Below are 22,652 nucleotides of genomic sequence, written 5' to 3' on the forward strand. Positions count from 1 at the left end.
TTAAAACAAACAGGAGACATTAGAATGACCATGAAGGTCAACGGATGTAGAAAGGAAGTTCCGCCTTACAGGTAAAAGAGCCAATCCCCATTTAGATACAGACATCACCCATCAATCAACTCAAGAACATGCATGCACATTAGCTGTACAATCTGAGAAAATTGTGTTTTTAGCATAATCTGAGGGAAAGAAGCACCATTTCTGATTCAAGTGTTGTCAGATTTCACTGCTGATTTGAAATATGTTCTTGAAATATGTAATCTTGACTAACCACTTTGGATATTTCTGTACTTTCATGACTGGAAGTAGCTTCCCGGGAGTATTCCAAAAATGGCCGCCAGTGGACTGACTTGCTAGAAAGACTTTGGTCATATTCAACTATTGATCTCACATCAAGTGTGTCTATATCAGATCAATACAATTCTCTTATTTGCTTATGAGATTATTAGTATATCTGTAATTGTATTCGCCCTCCTAAGATCAAGAAACATGGTTGAGAGCTCATACTAACACAAATCGATATAATGCTTGTCAGAGGCGGCGGCAGCCGATTTTGCCGGGGCTTCAGCCCCGAATGTTTTGAGTGTAGCCCCGAATGTATTTTGAAAAGTTGACTGACAAATATGAAACTGGACAATAGCCTATGTAAACCCCCGAAATCACAAGTTGCCTCATTTCATTGTGTTTTGGCTTTGTACATACTGCATACAGCCTGTAAAAATAGACATAGGCATAATCTAGCCTATAGAATAAGTTCCTTTGCTGTCGGTAGCCTATGGGCGACTCCGTTTCTTCCTCTCTGTTGAATATGCAGCAGGTAGGGGAGGAGCTGACATCAACTTTCGTTACTTAGTGTCGAGTTAACAGCAGTTAGCAGGAAAGACAGCAAAAATGAAGCAAATGAGGCTTCTAAAATATCCGAAAGAAGTCAGTGGGTAAGAATTCACATTTGTTTTTGTCCTTAAAGCCTAAAGATCATCATCTGGCTGGCTTTCACCCACAGTAGGCTAAACCTCAAGACGTCTACCGACTGATATTAGATGTTGTATCCTCTAGCCTCGTGTTTAGTGCATCCGTCTCTCACGCTGGAGTCTGCGGTTTGAGTACCGTTCGGTGCGTAATTTTCTTGTTTATCAGGTGTTGTTTTCTCTAAGGATAACCAATAAGCATTAGCATAAAATGTATGTGTGACTTGTTTTGTGATATTAGTTTGTAGTAAATATACACCTTGAGGGTAGCAAAGATGTGCCAGAATCAGGCATGAAAACTGGTAACAATTAATCAGTCACTTTACTTTAAAGTTAAAAGTGAAACATTGTTTATCCCAATGATCCTAATGAAAGGATTTTGACAGATGAACATGGAGAATTATATACAGTTCGATGCCATGGTGTGTCAATGAACTTAGACTAAAGTCATTCATGTATTGCTTTAACTTAGGATCTTATACACCATTTTGACTATTTATGTCAAAAAATATAAATTATTTATATAAAAAATTTTTTTTACTTCACTTTACTAACTATAACATAACTCTTTTGTGATGACTTTATGTCAATGTACATGAAAATTCAAGAATTCTTCAATGGTATTGGTCTACAATTTGACATATGTAGCACTTGATGAATTAGTTGTTTGAAGCTGATTTGCAATAAGTTATGTGCTGTATCTGTTCTTTTGCATCACAGATGATTCAGGGAGGAGAGAGGATGTTGAGGATAGTACTAGAGTGGAAGATTTAGGAACTGTAGAAACAGGCCCAGCAAGAGCAAAACTCAAAGAATACCCTCTCACCAACTTTGGACTACAGGGAAGTGGTTGCTAGTGTGAAAATAAAATGGTCTGGGCTAAGCCCCGGATGTCCTTCAATGCTGGAAACGCCTCTGATGCTTGTAGGTCAACTACACTGGTGGTTCTCAAACCGGTCCTGGAGGCCCCCCAGCACGGCACATTTTGCATGTCGCCCTTTCTGACACACCCAATTTAAGGCCGAGTTCAAAATAGTATACTACTATACTCTTCCTACTGTTTCTGCCATATGGTGCTTTTTAGTCCTTTAGGAGTTTGATAGTCACTGTATGCTTTCATTACATTTCAATATGCTCGCAGATTTTCATTTTTGGGTGAACTATTCCTTTAAATGTTTGGAGAAAATGAGAAAAAGAGATGAAAGCCAGAGAAATGAGAGACCCAGCTGAAATAGACAAGCCATTATGACATCACCAGGCATCTAAAGGCCATTATGACATCACCAGGCATCTAAAGGCCATTATGACATAATGTTCGATATTGAATGTCGATAAAATCAGTGTAAGTCAATGTGGAATTTTTAAAATGTAGCCTAATCTTAAAATTATATCTATAATTACATTCATTCTTTAAAATTATGACATTTCTCAAAACTTAGGGTAGAGTGGGGGAAAACGCCCCCCTTAAGGAAAATGTGACATTACTGTGAAACAAAAAATAAATGTGACTAGAATTGCCATCCCAGATTTGAGTGACTGTGGCAGGAGTTATTTACAAAATAATAAAATTGCTCAGCCTTCATGATTAATTAGTATTTTGACTGAAAATATTTTTGTACAAAAGGGGCGTTTTGCCCCAGCGGTGGGGTAAAACGCCCCCCAAGGTGGGGTAAAATGCCCAATTTCATAATAGCCAGTTTGCTTCATAGATCAGCAGCAAGACTATAGTTTTTAATCTCTAAAAGTAAAAGGCAAGTAATGTATCAACATGTATATATAAATTTATGTTTATTTCAGGAATATTTTTTACATTTGATATTACATATAACATATAACTAAGACATACAAACAAATATGTTGTAATTAATAAATCAAGGTCTTTGGGGGACTCCAAATTGATGGGCTGCAGCCTTCAAAGCAGTTCCCTCTTCAATAGCTCTGAGGGTATTTTGTAGAGCTTGCTCTGTATAAGCACCACGGTTACTTTGTCTCTTATATGTCCGCATCTATAAGGAGAGAAAAAAATATATATGAGGTTGAAATTTCTACAATAGGCCTACATGGGGTTGATAATTGATGTATTTGTTCACCACTATCATCAAAACAAACAGAAAACCCTAAATAAATATTAAACTTATAAATTAGTATATTTATGTAGTGAAATATATTCAATAAATGCATTAAAAGCCACTGTTTTATCCTTGTGTCACCTAACCACCTTCCATCAGCTGACTGTGCTAGCAAGCTAACTAGCTTATGCTCACTTGAGGTAATTTTTTCATGTTTTGTTCAAATATTTTGATTTTACCACCTAGTTATCCTGCATTAAGTGTAAAACAAAGAATTTGATAGACAGAAATGTGTTATTATAGTAATTATGATAGAGAGAAACTATGCCCCCTGGGGGGCGTTTTACCCCACAAGCTATGACTTTTTAAAAAATAGTTTAATTTAAAAAATATAATTATATTCCTTATAAATAACATATGCTCTCAAAATACAGACTTCACTGTTCATCTATCATACATCACTGCGATATCCTGCAGAACAATATTCTCTTAAAAACTTGTTTAATAATATCTGAAAATTATAGCGCTTACCATGTAATCCGCTTCTCTTCAAATACGCCGCTGGTGTCAGCTTCTCCATGGAGATTTGTTTATCCCCGTTGTCAACGTAGTTCATAGCAACAGTAAAAATGTATCTTGACTCCCTCTAGTGGTTATTTTGGGGAAAACATGTGGGGGGCGTTTTCCCCCACTCTACCCTAATCCTAAAAAAATCCATCACACACCTAAAACTGAAATGATCTAGAAAACAAAATATATGACTGTAAACGCTAAAGGAATTCCAAACTTATATGGCATAAGTGGGCTGGGGTCGACTATTAAAACAGCACTGCTTTAGCACGAAATCTACAGTATCACACCACGATGGCAGAATCACAACGATAACCACCAGGTGGAAGCAGACTACATAAAATGTATATATACTTATATTTAAACTTAACTTTTGGCCTAAAACCTCCCACCCTCCAACATCATCTTCACGTAAAAAAATTAATTAAATGTAAATTTCATAACAAAATGCCGTTTTTATTTAAAAATACATCATCAGCACATCATCTAAAAAATTAGGATTCACGCATTTAAGTTTCATAACAATATTCCATCAGATTCAATTGAGTAATATTCAATAAAATAAAAATTATTTTAAGTTTTATTCATCTAAATAATTTTTATTTAAATAAACACATAACCTACCTGACATCTACAGTCACATACAAAAATGGCAGTTTCGTAACAAAAGTCATTAATACATTTTATTAAATTAAAATAAGCATTATTCATTTAAATACAATTTTATTTAAAAATTAAAAACTTCGATGGGTTTTTTAAAGGCACTTTAAATGCAAACTCTAAAGAGAGAGAGAGAGAGAGAGAGAGAGAGAGAGAGAGAGAGAGAGAGAGAGAGAGAGAGAGAGTGTGTAATCAAACACTGCAGAAATCCTATTCTAAATCGGTATCTTTGTCTTCTTTTACAGTAAAATGTCTAAACATCCTTAAAACAAAATACATTTGCCCGAGAAGCCAAATAATTCATGAAGACTTGTTTTTAGGCAATACCCTATAGGCTATAATTGCATTTAAATATTTTTTTACCTCACTAAATGCATTTTTTTTTTCTTATTTTCCAACAGCCATTATTTGCTTTAAATTAAAGTATGATTAATTCTAAATCTAAGTTTATATAATTATATAATCATATCTCCACAATAAGTAAACCACCCACTGGCCAGTATATCAGACCGCTCAAAGGTGTCATATGTCACTCTGGGTTACTATAGGGAAGTGAACAGCACTTCCTATTTCCACAGCGTTACTGCTGTTCTCTGACCAAACCAGACATCGTGACGGGTAAAAACGAAAGGAGGATGTTTGACGTGTGGTTTATGCATGAATATAAGCAGTAAATGACTCGGATTCAGATCTAGTTCTCCACGCGCAATGGGAGCGACGCGCTCGCGGCCGTCAGCTTGATTCAAACGGAGGGACTTTTCCGCTTCTGAAAGTTTTGTATGTTGGTGAATTAAGAAGAATCAAGATGAAGAAACAGTTTAATCGCATGAAACAGCTCGCCAACCAGACTGTTGGAAGGTTAGTGTGTTATATGATTATGAATCATGAATGCTTGATCGGTGTGTGTGGGGGGGAAAAGCACAAACTAAAGTCGGGAGTGTCAGTGTGTGTGCGCGCGCTGGTAATAAACTAAAGTGCATGCTACTTTAAATGGCCAGAATGTGATTTATAAACGTTTAAACTACTGGTTGGTCATTGCAATCATTTTATTACGTTATCTATATATGAAACCACTATATAATGCGAACATATAGGTTTGATATTTGGCAGCAGTGCAATGCATATACTCAAGCATAAGGGTCAGGAGCTTCAGTTAATATTTACATCAACCAACAGAATGGAGAAAAAATCTCAGTGATTTTGACTATGGCATGATTGTTGGTGGCAGATGGGCTGGTTTGAGTATTTCTGTAACTGCTGATCTCTTGGGATTTTCATTTAGGACCATTAGGACCAAAGTCTTCCTAATTAAGTGCTACGTGATTGTATACACCGATCGGCCACAACATTAAAACCACCTGCCTAATATTGTATGTGTGAGTCTTCTCTTTACTGTTGTGCATGAAACTGGTGTTGAGCGGGTACAATTCAATGAAGCTGTCAGCTGAGGACATGTGAGGCGTCTATTTCTCAAACTAGAGACTCTGATGTACTTCTCCTCTTGTTTAGTTTCACATCTGGTCTTCCACATCTCTTTCTGTCCTTGTTAGAGTCAGTTGTCCTTTGTCTTTGAAGACTGTAGTGTACACCTTTGTATGAAATATTTTGGCAATTTCAAGCATTGTGTAGCCTTCATTCCTCAAAACAATGATTGACTGATGAGTTTCTAGAGAAAGCGGTTTCATTTTTGCCATTTTTGACCTAATATCGACCTTAAGACATGCCAGTCTATTGCATACTGTGGCAACACAAAACAAACACAAAAACAATGTTAAGCTTCATTTAACAAACCAATTTTACAGTTACAATTTAGCCATTTTTGGCAGCATAATTGAAGAACACATCATGTAGTTTGCATTCCAACATTTTTAATATACAAACAGAAGTATGCGTGTTGGTGTTTGACATTTTAAACATGCTATGGTTTCAATGGTTGAACCAAAAGTGTACAATAGAAGCAAATTCTTGGCGTAGATAGTTCAGCAAGTAACTATCCTATAATGCTTCTATAAACTGTCCAAAGTGACTTAATAAATGGATTATCCACATACCTTACAGATTTTTCAAAAGGCTTTTTAAAACACCATAAAACCCCATTTAAATCTTATAACTCCATCTATACCTTATTTATATGTCTAGGCATGATGAAAGGTCAAGGAAATAGGATTTCACAAGGGGTTGATTTTGTTGTTACCGCTAAAACTCCACCCTTTTCAGGTATTATATGGCTTGCTGCATGGGGACATGCGATTACTATGAATGGAATGCAATAAATTGACTTGAAAGACTGCTTTTTCATCATATACAAATTTCATAATAAAATAATAAAAAACATATGTCCTAATCAATATACAGGCCTTAGAGTCAGGCTGTAACCTCTAAAATGGGCCTCTAGAGGTCGACCGATAACTAAGGTGTTTGATATCCGATTCATTGGCCGATAGTTTTATTCTTTCTTTACTGTGGCAGGCAAGACAAACAGTCCAAAATGAATAAAATCCAATAATAACAAGAAAAAAATTAAGATTTGGTGCATTACGTGGGACTTTTAAGTATACAAGCTAGAAAAACAATGGGGACTCTTATTTTGAAATGACGAAATTAAGTAAAATCTATTGTCAACTATCGACATATCCGAAAAGCAACCATCGGCACTGATTAATCTGTAAAACGGATATATCGGTTTACCTCTAGTTGCTTCAAAAACCTTAAAACTGCACTTGTGACATCAAGAAATGAGAGTATGTAAACTAGTGACAACTAGCATCCATAGCTTGTCCCTGAGTGCTTGTGTAACCCTACTGTAAGTTGCTTCTGATGAAAGCATCTGCTAAACGACTAACTAGTCAATTTCCTAGTGTCGCTGTAGTAAATAAGACCCAACCTTTGTATGATGTAGTACAGTTAAGCTGTTGCTATGGTAAAGGCTTTTGGTGATGGGAGACCATTGCACCAGGCCTTTCTGCTGACCCATAATGGTTACTCCTCTTGTGCTTTTCGTCCAGTAAGGAATACACATCCCTTTTCATATCAGCTAATAGATAAATCTGTGCTCCACTGACTGCTTTGAAGAAACTCTTTGTTTAGTTGAAGTGACTTTGCAGGTTATTGGATGGTTTGTTTATGCAAATCTATCATTCAGCTCTGTCTACGTTTAACTACAGTAATACAGAAACGCAGCATGGCTTGGGTCTCTCTTCAATGTTAGGGACTTTTCTGCTTATTTTAATGTCCAGCATGCAAAGTTCATAAGTCTGATTGCTTCTCTTTAACAGGCTGCACAATTTGAGGCATCATTTATATCTGCGGCTGAACAAGTTAATACTTATGCCAAAAATTAATACTTGGGGTTAGGGGTTTGTTCAAAGCCCAAACCTTAATTACTGTTAGGTTTGGTCGATCTCTGCAGATGCATGTTTGCTTGACATAAGGAAATAACAAAACTGGCTCTTGCAGAAATGGCAAGAGGAACCTTCGCAGTGTCAGGGAAAGATCATAAGTTACCTTTCCTTGCACATTTATTATATTTGTATAGGGGTGGAATGGTTAAAAGAGGTAAAAATATCTTAGGTTCTTTATATCATGTTCACAGTTTTTAAAGGGATAGTTCACTCCCAAAAATTTTTAAATTCTGTCATCATTTACTCACTCTCAGGTTTTTCCAAACCATATGCCTGACTTCCCTATGTGAAACACAAAATGGGATGTTAGGAAGAACGATAGTCACCATTAACTTTCATGTTAAATCTGTTTTTCCATGCTGTGAAAGTGAATGACTAATATTTTGCTTTGTCTATTTTTTCATATTATTTTAGACCGAGAAATTGTATTCTACAACATGCACTTTAATTTATATTCAGTTTTCTAGAAAGTGGCTTGGACAGCTGGTAGATTCATCACTTGCTTGTCACAGTCTATGTGTCTGATGTAGAATGCAGATCCAGTCTAATCCAGCATAAGAGGTAGAGTAGTCAGGCCCAGCTCTCATGGCTCCTTTCCAGGCCAGAGACGCCACGTTTTGATACAGTCTGTTAAGTTATAGCCTCAGTTAGTTTGCCTCTGCTGCAAAGGAATTTCTGTTAGAGATACAATCCTGATTGATATGGATATGGAATTGCTTTGCTTTCTCGTTTTAGTCATTGATATTGATATTCTAAACTTTAAGATAACTTAAATTAATTTAACAGATACATGTCTGTGTGTAATTCGTAGATGAAACTAACAACCCCATAGCAATGCACTAAAACACTCATTACCATAGGAACTATATAGCAATGCTCTAAAAACGGTCAGATAACACTAACAACCATATAGAAATGCTCTTAAAATATAACACAACATATCACCCTAGCAACCACATAGCAATACACTAAAAACACTCGCACCCTAGCAACCACATAGCAATGCACTAAAACACTCCTATCACCCTAGCAACCACATATCAATGCACCAAAAACACTTAGATCACACTAGCAACCACATAGCAATGCACTAAAAAGACTCGGATCACTCTAGCAACCACATAGCAATGCACCAAAAACACTTACATCACTCTAGCAACCACATAGCTATGCACTAAAACACTCAGATCACTCTAGCAACCACATAGCAATGCACTAAAACACTCGCACCCTAGCAACCACATAGCAATGCACTAAAAACACTCGCACCCTAGCAACCACATAGCAATGCACTAAAAACACTCGCACCCTAGCAACCACATAGCAATGCACTAAAAACACTCAGATCACTCTAGCAACCACATAGCAATGCACTAAAACACTCGCACCCTAGCAACCACATAGCAATGCACTAAAACACTCGGACCCTAGCAACCACATAGCAATGCACTAAAACACTCCTATCACTCTAGCAACCACGTAGCAATGCACTAAAACACTCCTATCACTCTAGCAACCACGTAGTAATGCACTAAAACACTCCTATCACTCTAGCAACCACGCAGCAATGCACTAAAACACTCCTATCACTCTAGCAACCACGTAGCAATGCACTAAAACACTCCTATCACTCTAGCAACCACGTAGCAATGCACTAAAACACTCCTATCACTCTAGCAACCACGTAGCAATGCACTAAAACACTCGCACCCTAGCAACCACGTAGCAATGCACTAAAACACTCGCACCGTAGCAACCACACAGCAATGCACCAAAAACACTTAGATCACACTAGCAACCACATAGCAATGCACTAAAAACACTTAGATCACACTAGCAACCACATAGCAATGCACTAAAACACTCCGATAACTCCAGCAACCACATAGCAATGCACTAAAACACTCAGATAACTCTAGCAACCACATAGCAATGCACTAAAACACTCCTATCACTCTAGCAACCACATAGCAATGCACTAAAAACACTCGCACCCTAGCAACCACATAGCAATGCACCAAAAACACTTAGATCACACTAGCAACCACATAGAAATGCACTAAAACACTCCGATAACTCTAGCAACCACATAGCAATGCACTAAAACACTCGCACCCTAGCAACCACGTAGCAATGCACTAAAAACACTTAGATCACACTAGCAACCACGTAGCAATGCACCAAGAACACTTAGATCACACTAGCAACCACATAGCAATGCACTAAAACACTCAGATAACTCTAGCAACCACATAGCAATGCACTAAAACACTCAGATAACTCTAGCAACCACATAGCAATGCACTAAAACACTCCGATAACTCTAGCAACCACATAGCAATGCACTAAAACACTCAGATAACTCTAGCAACCACATAGCAATGCACTAAAACACTCCTATCACTCTAGCAACCACATAGCAATGCACTAAAAACACTCGCACCCTAGCAACCACATAGCAATGCACTAAAAACACTCGCACCCTAGCAACCACATAGCAATGCACCAAAAACACTTAGATCACACTAGCAACCACATAGCAATGCACTAAAACACTCCTGTCACTCTAGCAACCACATAGCAATGCACTAAAAACACTCGCACCCTAGCAACCACATAGCAATGCACTAAAAACACTCGCACCCTAGCAACCACATAGCAATGCACCAAAAACACTTAGATCACACTAGCAACCACATAGAAATGCACTAAAACACTCCGATAACTCTAGCAACCACATAGCAATGCACTAAAACACTCGCACCCTAGCAACCACGTAGCAATGCACTAAAAACACTTAGATCACACTAGCAACCACATAGCAATGCACCAAAAACACTCCTATCTCTCTATCAACCACATAGAAATGCACTAAAAACACTTAGATCACACTAGCAACCACATAGCAATGCACTAAAACACTCCGATAACTCTAGCAACCACATAGCAATGCACTAAAACACTCAGATAACTCTAGCAACCACATAGCAATGCACTAAAAACACTTGGACCCTAGCAACCACATAGCAATGCACTAAAAACACTCGCACCCTAGCAACCACATAGCAATGCACCAAAAACACTTAGATCACACTAGCAACCACATAGAAATGCACTAAAACACTCCGATAACTCTAGCAACCACATAGCAATGCACTAAAACACTCGCACCCTAGCAACCACGTAGCAATGCACTAAAAACACTTAGATCACACTAGCAACCACGTAGCAATGCACCAAAAACACTTAGATCACACTAGCAACCACATAGCAATGCACTAAAACACTCAGATAACTCTAGCAACCACATAGCAATGCACTAAAAACACTCGCACCCTAGCAACCACATAGCAATGCACCAAAAACACTCAGATCACTCTAGCAACACATAGCAATGCACTAAAACACTCACATCTCTCTAGCAACCATATAGCAAGCAATAAAAACTCTCAGAACACCCATTCTTTTGAATATGTCATAATTTTGACTCCATTCCTCATACCCCAACAACAACATAGCAATGCACTAAAAAATTCTCAGATCACTCTAGCAACCACATTACAATGCACTAAAAACACTCATATCACCATGGCAACCACATAGCAATTTGCTAAAAACACTCACTCCCTAGCAACCACATAGAAACCTTTTCAATGCCTTTGATCACACCATGACATTTCCGGCCTGGAAATCACCATTTTAAAAATCCCCTGATACCTTCAGGTTTTCCATGACCGTGGGATATTCTTTAGCATAAAATCATGTTTCATATTGGCTTTTTGAAACAAGTCCAGAAACCAGTGGTGAAGACAGCAGGGATCTACTCATCAAAACTGTCTGTTTGAGTACAACATTATTAATGATGAATATAGAATATCCTTCTGTAGTTTACAAAAAGAGTCTTTTCCAGATATCAAGAACAGATGTTCAATGAGCCATTCAACCAAAATCATGGCAGATGAAAGAGTCCCTCTGTCTGTGAGGCTTATTTAATGTAATAGATTTTAACAGTTGATCTTTGGTTACAGTTTTTTCCTATAAGAGCTGTAGTTAGAATTAAGAGGGTCACACACTGGACGCATCTTGTGGACGGCATGGCATGTTCTAAAATTTGAAACCATTGTTTTCTATGAAATATTTTGTGTGTACTGTCTGCCAGGTGAAGCGCATCGACGTGACCTGTATTTGTGGGAAAGGCCAATAAGATTAATCGGCCGATATGTAGGCCTATATATTTTTTTATTGATTTATGTTAGAACATTTTTTATTCTCAAGGAGTCAAAATGAATACAATTCCAGAAGCACTTTTTGTTGAACCGAAATCCTTATTATAAGAAATGTTTTGCATAACACGGGACTTTTAAGTATAAACAAGCCAGAAACACTTATTTTGAAATGACAAAAATGTAAAAACTATCGTCAATTATCCACATTATGACATTTATAACATCGTCAATAACCGATAGTTCCAAAAAAGCAACTATTGGCACAGATTAATCGGTAAAACTGATATATTGGTCCTCTAGTATTGTATCTTTAAATAAGAGGTGACCAATCATATTTGACTCATCTATACTATAAATTGTGTTTCAGGCATAATTTCAAAGCCCATGACATGAAATACAAATGTCCTGGAGCATACAGTACTGTATACAGACCACATAGCAATACGTTACTCATTTATTTTGATGTAGTTTTTCTTATAATTTGTACCGAGAATCAGATCACTCATCACTTAAAGGGCATCATGCCAGTTCCTGTTACTTAAGGACTGTCTTTTCTTTGAGGAACTATAGCCAAAATCTTCATAGATCTTCATGATTGTGCTTAAACATGTTAGCTTGGTACAGGTATGCCATGCACTCCACCGCAGGATCGATGCTAATTCATCATTGATGGCAATCTAAAAATTTGTTCACTGACGTTGTGTTATGCTCAGCCTATGTAACAGGATCTTGTGGATCATTTCTTGTTACTTGACCAGTGGCTATTAGATTTGGCTTTTGTGGATTTTATCCATATTGTCTGCACTGAATATTAAAATACTTTGTTTTGTCATTGCTGCTATATCTGTATTTCCGAAATCTAACCGGGGGGGTCTTAGATGGACGACATGAGTTGCTGTGTTTTAGGTATTTCTCCCCAGAACTGATCTTAATCTGACAAAACATCCTTTTTTAAATTCAAACGTTGCTAAACGTTTTTTTTTTAGTGGGTGGGTTAGGGTTAGGTTTAAGGTTAGTCTGAAGTATACAGTAATTAGCTTTGTACGCTCACTGATTACTTTATTAGGAACACTTTGGTCCTAATTAAGTCCCCTGTTGTAGCCCATCCGCCTCAAGGTTTGACATGTTGTGCATTCTGAGATGCTATTCTGCTCACTACAATTGTACAGAGTGGTTATCTGAGATCCTGTAGCCTTCCTATCAGCTCGAACCAGTCTGGCCATTCTCCATTGACCTCTCTCATCAACAAGGCATTTCCATCTCAGAATTGCCGCTCACTGGATGTTTTTTGTTTTTGGCACCATTCTGAGTACATTTACATTTATGCATTTGGCAGACGCTTTTATCCAAAGCGACTTACAGTGCACTTAATACAGAGACAATCCCTCCAGAGCAACCTGGAGTTAAGTGCCTTGCTCAAGGACACAATGGTGGTGGCTGTGGGGATCGAACCAACGACCTTCTGATTAACAGTTATGTGCTTTAGCCCACTATGCCACCACCACTCTAGAGACTGTTGTGCGTGAAAATTCCCTTGAGATCAGCAGTTACAGGAATACTCAAACCAGCCCAAATGGCACCAACAAACATGCCATCGAAATCACTGAGATTACATATTTTCCCCATTCTTATGGTTGATGTGAACGATTGTATGTATTGCATATGTTATCTAATAAATGTAGTGGTGGTGGCGTAGTGGGCTAAAGCACGAAACTGCTAAGCAGAAGGTTGTCGGTTCGATCCCCACAGCCACCACCATTGTGTCCTTGAGCAAGGCACTTAACTCCAGGTTGCTCTGGGGGGATTGTCCCTGTAATAAGGGCTCTGTAAGTCACTTTGGATAAAAGCGTCTGCCAAATGCGTGTTCAAAATAACATACTTTCATGCTGTTTTTGAACTGAACATATATTGATATCTGTCAAAGTTCTGTACAATGTCCACATGGCCCAACATTGTTCATTTTATGATCTCTGGTCAAAGGGAGTCTCCACACATTATTTACGGAGCTCCGCCCACTTTCGATGACTAGAATGTGTGTAAAGCATCAACAGTCCTGCCCTTTTTTGCTGTTGCCATAACAAACAGCATATAATGCAGAGAGCAAGAAGCAGATTTTGTGCCAAATTGGCTGAAAATGTATTATATTTTAATTATTATTTACTATAAATTCACATCAATGGTTAAGGGCTATTTTTAAATTAATGCATGGATGTTTTATATGGATGATCTAATAATGATGAAATGTCATTAATTGTACCTGCAAATAAAACCTGCACACACTGAAAGTTATGTGTTTGCATCATCATATTTTGATTTACCATGCGTTTTACGGTGATACTGGCCAAACCTGTTTGTACTGCTTGTCGCCTTTACTGTTATGACATCATAAATCACAGTAAACGCTGTTCTGTCTGTCTGTCCATCTAACCACTTTGTTTTCTTTTGTCCACAGAGCAGAGAAGACAGAAGTACTGAGTGATGACCTCCTTCAGGTGAATTGTTCTTCCTTTATCAGAACTATGAATGATTGCAAAAATCAACCAGCGTTCAAGGATATGAATTGACCCGTCAATAACATCAAACCTCACTGGTTCTTGTGCGTCTCGTGACCAACGCCGTGCCCCAAGAACCATTAAGGTTTGATGTTATTGTCATGTCGCCATATTTAAATGACAGAGTTTATTAATGACTTGATTTGAGACCGAATAACGACTTCAATTTCAAGTTGTTCATCGTACAAGTGATCATATGCTTTCAGTTTAATTTAATATCGTTATGAATATACAGTGAGGAAAATAAGTATTTGAACACCCTGCTATTTTGCAAGTTCTCCCACTTGGAAATCATGGAGAGGTCTGAAATTGCCATCGTAGGTGCATGTCCACTGTGAGAGACATAATCTAAAAAAAAAAATCCAGAAATCACAATGTATGATTTTTTAACTATTTATTTGTATGATACAGCTGCAAATAAGTATTTGAACACCTGTCTCTCAGCTAGAATTCTGACCCTCAAAGACCTTTTAGTCTGCCTTTAAAATGTCCACCTCCACTCCATTTATTATCCTAAATTAGATGCACCTGTTTGAGGTCGTTAGCTGCATAAAGACACCTGTCCACCCCATACAATCAGTAAGAATCCAACTACTAACATGGCCAAGACCAAAGAGCTGTCCAAAGACACTAGAGACAAAATTGTACACCTCCACGAGGCTGGAAAGGGCTACGGGAAATTGCCAAGCAGCTTGGTGAAAAAAGGTCCACTGTTGGAGCAATCATTAGAAAATGGAAGAAGCTAAACATGACTGTCAATCTCCCTCGGACTGGGGCTCCATGCAAGATCTCACCTCGTGGGGTCTCAATGATCCTAAGAAAGGTGAGAAATCAGCCCAGAACTACACGGGAGGAGCTGGTCAATGACCTGAAAAGAGCTGGGACCACCGCTTCCAAGGTTACTGTTGGTAATACACTAAGACGCCACGGTTTGAAATCATGTATGGCACGGAAGGTTCCCCTGCTTAAACCAGCACATGTCAAGGCCCGTCTTAAGTTTGCCAATGACCATTTGGATGATCCAGAGGAGTCATGGGAGAAAGTCATGTGGTCAGATGAGACTAAAATAGAACTTTTTGGTCATAATTCCACTAACCGTGTTTGGAGGAAGAAGAATGATGAGTACCATCCCAAGAACACCATCCCTACTGTGAAGCATGGGGGTGGTAGCATCATGCTTTGGGGGTGTTTTTCTGCACATGGGACAGGGCTGACTGCACTGTATTAAGGAGAGGATGACCGGGCCATGTATTGCGAGATTTTGGGGAACAACCTCCTTCCCTCAGTTAGAGCATTGAAGATGGGTCGAGGCTGGGTCTTCCAACATGACAATGACCAAGCACACAGCCAGGATAACCAAGGAGTGGCTCTGTAAGAAGCATATCAAGGTTCTGGCGTGGCCTAGCCAGTCTCCAGACCTAAACCCAATAGAGAATCTTTGGAGGGAGCTCAAACTCCGTGTTTCTCAGCGACAGCCCAGAAACCTGACTGATCTAGAGAAGATCTGTGTGGAGGAGTGGGCCAAAATCCCTCCTGCAGTGTGTGCAAACCTGGTGAAAAACTACAGGAAACGTTTGACCTCTGTAATTGCAAACAAAGGCTACTGTACCAAATATTAACATTGATTTTCTCAGGTGTTCAAATACTTATTTGCAGCTGTATCATACAAATAAATAGTTAAAAAATCATACATTGTGATTTCTGGATTTTGTTTTTTAGATTATGTCTCTCACAGTGGACATGCACCTACGATGACAATTTCAGACCCCTCCATGATTTCTAAGTGGGAGAACTTGCAAAATAGCAGGGTGTTCAAATACTTATTTTCCTCACTGTAAATAAATGAAGGTTGGGTGGGTGGGCTTTCTTGGGCGTCTCTTGTCTCACTTCTGTTTATGAGTCTCTCAGTTGAACTTTAGTCTTGGACATTCTTCTTTCCCATAATCTCACCTCTTTCACTTCCCACTCATTTTTCTTTTCTGGCATGCAGCAGATGGCATTACTGGAGAGTAACTCACTGTCAAAGGCTAATTGATTCTATTTAGGTATTTCTACCCTCACCAGGTTCATGTGAGCAAAAATGTACATATAAATATGGCTGTTATGAACCAACAAATGACCAAGCCCAAAAGATTTAGAAGAGATATCAGAGTGTTTTAAGGTAATGTAACTAAATGCTGGTAAATTGAATGTGAATACACGGATACAGTGGCCACAAAAAGCATTTGGACTTAGACACTAAACTTATATCTCATGTGATTCATGAGCCAAAGAGGTCATTTGGTAGATATATGCAGTCAGTTCCCCTCAAATTCACACAGGTGTCCTAGCAGAGTAACGGCAGGTGTATTTCAGCACATTAACTATGGACATATTCCACTAATGTGTGACAACCAGAAAGTGTCCAAACGCAATAAATCAATTGTTTCACCATTTTAAACCTAACAAACGTCTATTTGTGAAATATCTTGCCTGCAAAGTGTGCTTCCGCTGACTTTCTTAACCTCTACAACTCTGCGGACCTGCCGGCGGGTCCAAAAGGGGGTGCGTTGTCAGGCCTATGTGGTATCATTTGAAAGCTTAGAATCTGAATTTTCCATGTTATATATCATCGCAAAGGGGAGCATCCCGGCTTTCTAATGACACTGACAATTGACCTGCAAGTCCACTCAGAGGCTGAGATATTCGATGAAACAATGGGGTGGTGCATGAACTGAATTATTAGACTAAATGTCTTTGGATGAGCACATCTGTAAGGGATCAAATGCGTTAGAGTACCACCTATATTTCAGATATGCATTTTGTGATTGAAGGTGATATACTTGCTGCCTTCTAGTGGAATAAAATAAGAATTTTTGGAGGGAGATAGAGTGAAGAGAACCAAAATTACATGCTTACCAGGTTGAAAAAGATTAGAAATATATATATTAATCAAGATTTTAAACCTATATTATTTATGAATAATTTATGTCTTTTTTTTTTTTTATTTTTTTATATGGGAGGGTTTCAGAAAAAATCAGAGACCATTATTTGGCAATTAGTCCGCAGTATGTGTGAATGGGGAGCTTTTAAATTTGCAGGCTGCAGCCCAAAAATGCCCCAGAGTTGAAGTGGTTAAAAGAAATGTCATTTGGTTTGACATTTTGTTTAGAAATGCAGTGACATTCATACATTTTTAGGTCTAGCTTAAGGGGCCGTTTACACAAGATTTTATGCGTTTTGGCTGTTCGTTTCCATGACAACGGCGTTTTGGGCCTGAAAACGCAAACTTTTGAAAACTGGTTTCAAAGTGCAGGTTTTTGAAAACGATGCCGTTATCGTCTCCGTGTAAACATATAAAAACACGAATCAAATTGTACGACACCCTAAAACACTTCTCGACTATAGAAAATAACTGAACTTAGACTGAATTCTCCCCTGGTACGACAATGTCTTATCACTGGGTTATTTATCTATTTCATTTTATTTTAATTTTTTATTATTAATGTTATTAAAAGCTGTTTTCTCTGACTGTTGTCTATATATCGTTATACTGAAGTTGTGGATGTTGCCATGTTTGTTTGTAAATTCTGCATTAAAAAAAAAACCGCGAAGCTGTGAAAACGATGACGTCTGCGCATGCGTTTGACGCGTTCAGTCTATAGGCATGCGCGCGAGTACTTCAAAACAATGCGTGAGACATTCAAAACTGTAATGGCGGACTGCAGGACTGTGTTTGTGCTGCTCAGACTTGTAGTAATTAAGCAACCTCAACGTCCGTCCAGAAAAAATTGCTCGATGCTTTTGCCATCATTTATCTTTGTTTGTATTCACCGCTCTGTGGATGCGCATGCGCGTAGCCTACTTTTTTTTTTTTTTGTTTGTTTTTTTTTTTACAAAGTGAAATCGCCAACTACTTGGCATGCATTATACTTTAACGTTTTTAACTACATCGTTGTCGTGTAAACGTACCCTAAGTGTCCAAATACTTTTCTGGGACACTGTATGCTTCACATGGGTGTCAAGATGAAAATCTACATATTGACAAACATCACTCTAAAAACAAAACAATTCCTCCAATCTGTCACTTCATCATTATTAAAAAATGTCTCATGTTCAAACATGTCTACAGTTGTTACTTTCAAACATTGCTCAAGTATTTCTTCCCACAAAAGGGAAATCATTGAAGCCTGACAGACTTTCGCCAAAGGTTTTTATACTGCTAATTCACCTTCACTCATGCATTCCATGTCCAAGGTCCAAAGTTTAAATGCCTGAATGCTTTGCAGCTTAGAAAGGCCAATGGTTTGCTAGTAGAGAAGAGAAACATGATAGTGGCCCATAAACTCCCTCTTTAAATGATTCAAAATGAAACGTGGTTTGGATATCCACTGGGTTTTTTGAAGGACTGGCAGTGGTGTTGGCAGATGGTCCCTGTACTGTTTGCACTTCATCTGGTAGTGGTTGGAGTTCTTTCAGGCACGCTGAGTCATTTCTCGATGTGCACCACAGGGAGTTTTGACCCTTGCTGGGTGAATGCTGCAAACAGGCTGGTGGGGTCCGTCATCATTTCCTGTTTGTCTTGAAATGTTGCTTTGCTTGGAGCTGTGAAACGTTGATCAGAACATCTGTAATGTGTCTCTTCCTCTTCATTTTTCCATTTTCCTCATTCCCCATATAAACCTGAATCTGAAATCTGATGGGTGTGTTGATGGCTTAGAAAAAGAACAATGAGAAAGAGAAATATATATATATTACACACACCCATACTACCGTTCAAAAGTTTAGGGTCACTTACTCATTATTTATTTTTTTCTCCACATTTTAGAATAATAGTGAAGTCATCAAAATGATGGAATAATAGAAATGGAAATATGAAAGTTATGTTGTGACTAAAATAAATCAAAACTGTTATATTTTAGCATCTTCAAAGTGGCCACAATTTGCCTAGAATTTGCAGAAATGTACTCTTGACATTTTCTGAACCAACTTCTTGAGGAATCACCCTGGGATGCTTTTTAAACCGTATTGAAGGAGTTCCCATCTATGTTGGGCATTTTGTGGCTCCTTTTCGTTATTATTTGGTCCAGGTCATTTCAAAAACCTTTTTTTTTTTGTAATGAAATAAATTAATATGTTGGCACAATTTATATTTTTGTGTGCAAAACTAATTTCAAATATTTAAGCATACGGCTTCAGATCAAAACATTGTTAAGATCATGAGAAACATTTCAGTCAAGTGACCCCAAACTTTTGAACGTGTGTGTGTGTGTGTGTGTGTGTGTGTGTGTGTGTGTGTGTGTGTGTGTGTGTGTATATGTATATATGTATATATGTATACACGCATGCACAAGATCAGCCACAACATTAAAACTACCTGCCTAATATTATGCAGGTACCCTTTGTGCTGACAAAACGGCGCCAACCCTCATCTCAAAATAGCATGTTATGATGATATTCTCAACAAAAGTGCGGTTATCCGAGTTAAAGTAGACTTTGTCAGTTTGAACCAGTCTGGCCATTCTCTGTTGATCTCTCTCATCAACAAGACATTTCCATCTGCACATCTTATGCTCACTGGATGTTTTTGTTTTTGGCTCCATTAGTAAACTCTAGAGACTGTTGTGTGTGAAAATCCCAGGAGATCAGCGGTTACAGAAACACTCAAACCAGCCCATCTGGCACCAACAATCGTCCATGCGATTATGTAATCGGCCAATCGTGTGGCAGCAGTGCATAAAATCATGCAGATACGGGTCAGGAGCTTCAGTTAATGTTCACATCAACAGAATGGGGAAAAATTTTGATCTCAGTGATTTGGACCGTGGCATGATTGTTGTCTCAGATGGGCTGGTTTGAGTATTTCTGTAACTGCTGATCTAGACTTTGATCTAGAAAATATAGATGTATAAAATGTATCGTTTTTATATATGCAATATTAGCTGAAATATATAATATAACTTGTATAAAGAAATATGCAGTATTTAGACTAAAACATGAATTTCTTTTATATCTTAAATTATTTTATATCTTGAAATTAATATGTGGAACAGCCTTTCTGAAGACCTGAAAGCAGCAGAAAATTTTGATATTTTTATGGCTCTCTTCTCTGTAGAGATATTTCTAAATCAGTCTTTATTGTGAGTTTTCACTGAAATGAAACAGAGTTAAAAACAAAAGCGCCGTGTCTCGGCAGTGCTGAAAAGAGCAGGTATCTAATGCTACAAGTTTCAGTTCCACTATAACTGTCTGAAACTATTTAAGGGATTGTCAAGCACACTTCAAACATTTGTCCCTTGTGCATATGACCAAGAAAGAAAGAAACAACCGAGTCTGTGCCAAAAGTATGCATGCAGAAAACAGCCCAGTAACTCATGAAGTGTTTTTTGCAGAAACCGTAGACAAACTTTGACCCCAATCATTGCAAGGAAGGCTGCATTACAGAAAGATCTGCATCTCACTTTGTCCAACATGAAAAGAATAGACAAGTAAGCTGTCTTTCTAAGCCGCTAGCGTCATTAATTGGAAATGCAAAAATAAAGGACAAAACACTCGGCCTGTCCACCATTGGTCGGAGTGATAGCCCCTCCCCAAACTCACATCATTGTTTGAACTCCACCTTGATCATTTTGCCTTTTAATGAACAATTTTTGTCCACTTCAACATGTATCAAAGCTCAGTCAGTAGGGTGCAGTGAACACTGTGTTGGGACCCTGCAAATCAGAACACAGCTTAAGAATCTTGCAGGAAATGCAGAACAAGTGTGCATGTAACCATGGTAACAGATCATTAGTGTGGAGACTGTGGGTGTGTCTCAATCAGCTCCCTATGTCGTGAGTCAGTATATAATGAACGCTAATTGGGGCACTAGCAAGGGTGTTCATCCACTGAACATTGGGACATTAATGACTCCATTACCTGCGACACGATATCAATAGCGCATTTAAACTCGGCTGTTATTGATCAGCAACATCGCTGGATAAATGACACTGTTGTTCATTTTCGTTGAAGATATTGTTATTATGAAAAATAAATGACATTAAATGAAGAAATACAAATGTAAAGGAGTGTATTTTAACCAACTTTTAACAACTCTAATATTTAAAAGATTGTTTCCCTTTCATTATAATTATGGATAAAAATAACAATAAAAACAACATCTCTTTTAAAGAGAAAACAAGCCTTTCACATGATATATTTACACTGGTGCTCATCTTCTAACGACTTGAGTGAGAAGACATCACAACGTTTGCATTAAGTGGACATAGTGAGCAATGATGCTCTCTGGTTTTTATGGTGCATTGTGGGACTTTTTTAGGGAGCGAACGATCGTGCACTGGAGCGATTTTGCCATTGTGACGGCACTTAAAATGGCCAACTCTCTGATTAGTGCATGGACTACTGAACTTGGGAGCTGATTGAGACACTCCCTGTAACTTGTGATGGTAGAACTGGGAATTTTTGGGTGTGAAAATAAGCGTTTACCTTGTATGCGAGAACTGCAGTCAATTCTAAATATGAATGAAATGCATGCATATGTACAGATTGATCGTCGCCTGGAATTGGTGCGATTGGTCTCTCACAATGCACACAAGAGGATGGTCACCTGTCTACAGGGCAATCTGGGCAAAGATGTGGAAAAGAGACATGTAAGTAATGGCTGCCTTTATGTTTTCACATGAATTTTACCTTATTTACCTCTATATTAAAGGTGCACTCAGTAATTTGTCTAAATCATGACTGCTCGTGTGAGACTAAGATTTCAGTCATATCAGTAACCTCATAAAAGCTGTTTTATTCTACATGGAGAGGGTCCACTCATGTGGGCAGCCATGTTAGCATCACATGACCAGCTGAATACTGCTCGCTTAATCTCAGTAACTGCCCTGCTATTGGATACTTTCACGCATGGATTAATTAATCCTGGTTTACTGTGCATAGTGAATTTCCACAATGACATTGGTAACTGAAAACTACTGTGTTTGAATTATGCAGCATCCAGGCCACTAGGTGTCAGTGTAAACTAATGTATGCCACTTTGACATACTTAAAAAATAAATAAATAAATACTGAGTTCACCTTTAAGGCTGGGTGATATATCAAGTATATTTAAAATACATTTGCCATTATTTTGGTGCTGATATAAATTAATAAAAATAAAATCGGCAACATTGCAATGATTTTAACGCTATTTTTACTAAATCATTACATTTCCTTACTTCCACTA

The 22,652-nt window shown here is 38.1% G+C and overlaps 1 protein-coding gene across 3 annotated transcripts in view; it reads left to right on the forward strand.

Moving 5' to 3' along the window:
• Positions 1-4,815: 4,815 nt before the first annotated feature.
• The window catches only part of LOC127652737 (rho GTPase-activating protein 17-like), a 45,540-nt gene continuing 27,703 nt past the window's right edge, over positions 4,816-22,652 (forward strand). For all 3 annotated transcript variants that reach the window (XM_052139068.1, XM_052139066.1, XM_052139069.1), the window contains exons 1-3: positions 4,816-5,125; positions 14,347-14,386; positions 21,970-22,074. In XM_052139068.1, coding sequence (XP_051995028.1) covers positions 5,073-5,125; positions 14,347-14,386; positions 21,970-22,074 — 198 coding nt within the window. In that variant the 5' untranslated portion in view covers positions 4,816-5,072. The remainder of the gene's footprint in view (positions 5,126-14,346; positions 14,387-21,969; positions 22,075-22,652) is intronic.

This window comes from Xyrauchen texanus, chromosome 12, assembly GCF_025860055.1.
Source record: "Xyrauchen texanus isolate HMW12.3.18 chromosome 12, RBS_HiC_50CHRs, whole genome shotgun sequence".
NCBI classification, from domain to species: Eukaryota; Metazoa; Chordata; class Actinopteri; order Cypriniformes; family Catostomidae; genus Xyrauchen; species Xyrauchen texanus.